Source organism: Coffea arabica, chromosome 6c, assembly GCF_036785885.1.
Source record: "Coffea arabica cultivar ET-39 chromosome 6c, Coffea Arabica ET-39 HiFi, whole genome shotgun sequence".
NCBI classification, from domain to species: Eukaryota; Viridiplantae; Streptophyta; class Magnoliopsida; order Gentianales; family Rubiaceae; genus Coffea; species Coffea arabica.
In genome coordinates this window covers 14,068,715-14,071,949 of record NC_092320.1, presented here as the reverse complement: position 1 = coordinate 14,071,949, position 3,235 = coordinate 14,068,715, and the positions used below count along the sequence as shown (strand labels likewise).

General features: G+C 38.0%; 1 protein-coding gene across 1 annotated transcript; it reads right to left on the bottom strand.

The window, feature by feature from the left end:
* Nucleotides 1-637: 637 nt before the first annotated feature.
* On the bottom strand, nt 638-2,305 carry LOC113692638 (flavonol synthase/flavanone 3-hydroxylase-like). Its single transcript, XM_027211099.2, has 3 exons — nt 1,816-2,305; nt 1,324-1,645; nt 638-1,129 (listed from the first exon to the last, which is right to left on the bottom strand). Exons 1-3 carry the CDS (start codon nt 2,223-2,225, stop codon nt 857-859), a joined length of 1,005 nt encoding a protein of 334 aa, XP_027066900.1. The 5' UTR covers nt 2,226-2,305; the 3' UTR covers nt 638-856.
* Between the last annotated feature and the right edge of the window lie 930 nt (nt 2,306-3,235).

Below are 3,235 nucleotides of genomic sequence, written 5' to 3'. Positions count from 1 at the left end.
GCTCATTCATCAACAGCTTGATCGAAGGAGATGAAAAATAAGTACGCATTGGAAAAAGAAAAGAAAAAAAAAACATCAATAATAAATTATGATATGGCGTTTGGTGCATATTCACTATTCAGTAGTGGGCTTTGGTTGTGGGTCAAAGTTGAATTAAATATGAATTACTAGTATTTGTGGTCCACGTCATGTTGCTTTCGTGGTCCAATGATACGTCCAATGTCTCTAACGGGTGAAAGTGATGTTTTACCTAAAAGTCCGTCATGGTGCGGTAATTGTGGGGGAAAACATCAAAAAATGTGTCAGCGAAGTTTTGGCCATATACGTCCTCGGTGCGAAGCGGGGCTTCCTCTCCCGGATCGCACAGGAGATTAGTCGGATTCATAAGAATTGACGGAACACTCTGTGTTGATAAAAAAAAAAAAAAGAAGGAATTTTGGCCATATACATACATATATATATATAGTTAAAGGAACTAAAATTAGCCCCAATTCAATTCATTTTTGGGGACTATTATAGCTTCTGATAAATAGTTTAGAGACTGACTATTTTGACCTTTTGCTCAAGCTTAGAACAGAGGGTGTCTGCAATTAAATGCTAAGTGTAACAATTAGTACTCAATTCCATGTCCCTCCTCTGCTATAAAACATTATTATTATTAGTTAATAAAAGTACTCAATCGACGACGACCACGACGACGCCTGATAGATCACCCATTGTTTTATTTCATCACCCATGTTTTATTTCACAAGCACAAATTGGGTGATGCGAGAAAAGAGAAAAGAGGAGATATGAGTTGGGTGATACGCAGAAATACAAAGACTGGACTGGACCGGACCAACCAGCTAGCTGTGGCCTAGGTGTTGATTGCATAGTAGGTAATGCGGGCAATGTCTTCATATTTGTCAGGTTGATTGTCGGTGTAATCCCTTTGTCGGAGTTGCATGTAATCATCATAGAGAAACCCTCTGTATTTGGGTGGCTCTCCAACCTCTGTAGTGAATTGTGGCAGTGGTTCCACCCATTTGTCCGGCTTCAGGCTGTAGAAAAATGCAAACGAGTCGCGTTCTGTACCTTCTGTTCTGTACACCCGATGAGTTGCACTCTTGAGTCTATTATTGCTCAGTACCTTCACACAAGCCCACCAGACAATCAATCAGAGAACTGACAAGCAAAACTTGGGGGTGTGGGATAAAATATACATGAATGCGATTTTGTGAGAAGTACTCATAACAGCAAAGTTGTAGTACTAGATAATAATTGTTGTAATCCACAAGAAATTCATACAAGTTATCCATCCAAGTGCAAGAATTGGTGACTTACCTGAAGAATATCACCTATGTTCACGACTAATTTTTCGTCATCAGGTATCACGGGTATCCATTGACCATTGTTCAGAACTTGCAGGCCCCCGACATGATCCTGATAGACAAAGGTTATAAGATTGACATCTTCGTGCGGGTATCTCCCAATATTTGACAGGTTTTCGGCTGCAGGGTAATGCAAGCCTAGTAAAAAGTCTCTATTCCTATCATCGTTGTACTCCTTGAGGAAATTAGGAGGGAGGCCCGAAGCCGAATTGATAATTTCCTCTATTGCGGAGGCTAATTTCACGAGGTAGGGAAAAATCTCCTCCAATACTTGCCTGAGAAATGACGAGAATAAAAACATATTAACAACGCAGTTACCATAATAAAGCACAGCACAAACCCGGTCTAGTTAAGAAAGAAACTTTCCACTGTTCTTGAAAAACTTGTGATATATGTATATATATATATATTTGCAGGCAACAAGTCTGAGTACTCAGAAGCATACTTGAATTCAGGAAAATCTTTGGGGTAGACGTTCAGGCGGCCCGGAGCAACAGTCAAAAAGTCCTCATGCCCCTCCTTGGTGCCGAATTGTTGGCTTTTGAAATAACCAGGAGATGGCCTTTCATAAACCTGTGGAACGCACTTGCGTTTCTCTTCATCTGGGCGGTCAAAAAATTCCCTGTACATCCTCCGAGTTTTCTTCAACAGCTCTACTGGAATCCCATGGTTTACAGCTTGGAAAAAACCACATTCTGTACTTGCTTTCCATATTTCCTCCACGACCTTCTTCCTCCCCTTCTCGTCGCCCTCTCTTAAATAAGGACTCATGTCAATGGTTTGAAGAGAAATCACCTTACTAGCCATTTCCAAAGGTACAGGTTGGATTTGGACGCCCCTTGTTTTTTGATGCATCAAGGACCTGACCACCTTAGGATTTATATAGAAAGCCAGGAGGATAGGTTATGAGTACTTCTATTGACCCGGTGGAAGGCCAGATAGACAGGATGCCACCGACAAGATTGTACAATATATAATTGCATAATATTTACACATCATCATCGATAGCACGTGACTTCGCGAAAATTTGGGTTGAGACTTTGGGTTGGAGGTGTAATAGAAAAATAGTAAACTCCAAGATTGTGCCTAAAACAAAAAATTTTGTGTTTTGATTTCAATTTTTTTTGGGAGTTTTTTAGAAAATGTACCGTAGCAATTTGATATATATAAAATAAATAATTAAAAAATATATTTACAAAAAAATATAGAATTTTTTTTTGACGAAAAATTCCTTTCCAAACAAAGGCCTAGTAGGGTGTAGTCAGAAATCGTTGATGCAAAGCAAAATTAAAGTCATTCTAGACAAGTTTTTCCTACTATTGCTGTCACTCTGCTTTCCAAAAGTTGACATATTTTTGGAAATTAAGCAGTTTTAGACTTATATTTTTTATTTGGTAATTAGACTAGAATTGGTGTCAAGGTACACTGGGAAAGTGTTTAGATGTTAGTGTGGACATAAGTTACATGATTTTATTCGTCACTTGAAGAGTCATATATTTGTAGTCGAGGAAAATCGGTCTATTGATAGAATACATTTTCTAGTTACTCCAACACTTTTAGTTCCTTCGTACTGTTCTTATTGTGATTTATCTTCAAGGTTTGCGGTTGCATCTTTTGTGACTGATCAACCGTGTTTTAGTTTTCCTTCGTCAAGTTGAGTGGCTCATCGGAGGAAAAGTCTTTCGTTTTACTTTTCCTTTATCGAGTGATGCCACTCGAGTGTGTTTGGATTGTAAATTATTTGAAATATTTTTACTGTAGTATTTTTTTGTGATGTGATGCATGTAAGATAAAAAAGTAATTAGAAAGATAAAAAAAAATGTATTGAAAATTATAATGATGATACAAGCAAATATATTTGAACA

Coding starts and splice junctions, on each gene's coding strand:
- LOC113692638 (XM_027211099.2), bottom strand. CDS start 2,225: ATGCATCAAAAAACAAGGGGCGTCCAAATCCAACCTGTACCTTTGGAA. Junction 1,646..1,815: donor AAAGATTTTCCTGAATTCAA/GTATGCTTCTGA, acceptor GTCATTTCTCAG/GCAAGTATTGGAGGAGATTT. Junction 1,130..1,323: donor ACATAGGTGATATTCTTCAG/GTAAGTCACCAA, acceptor GCTTGTGTGAAG/GTACTGAGCAATAATAGACT.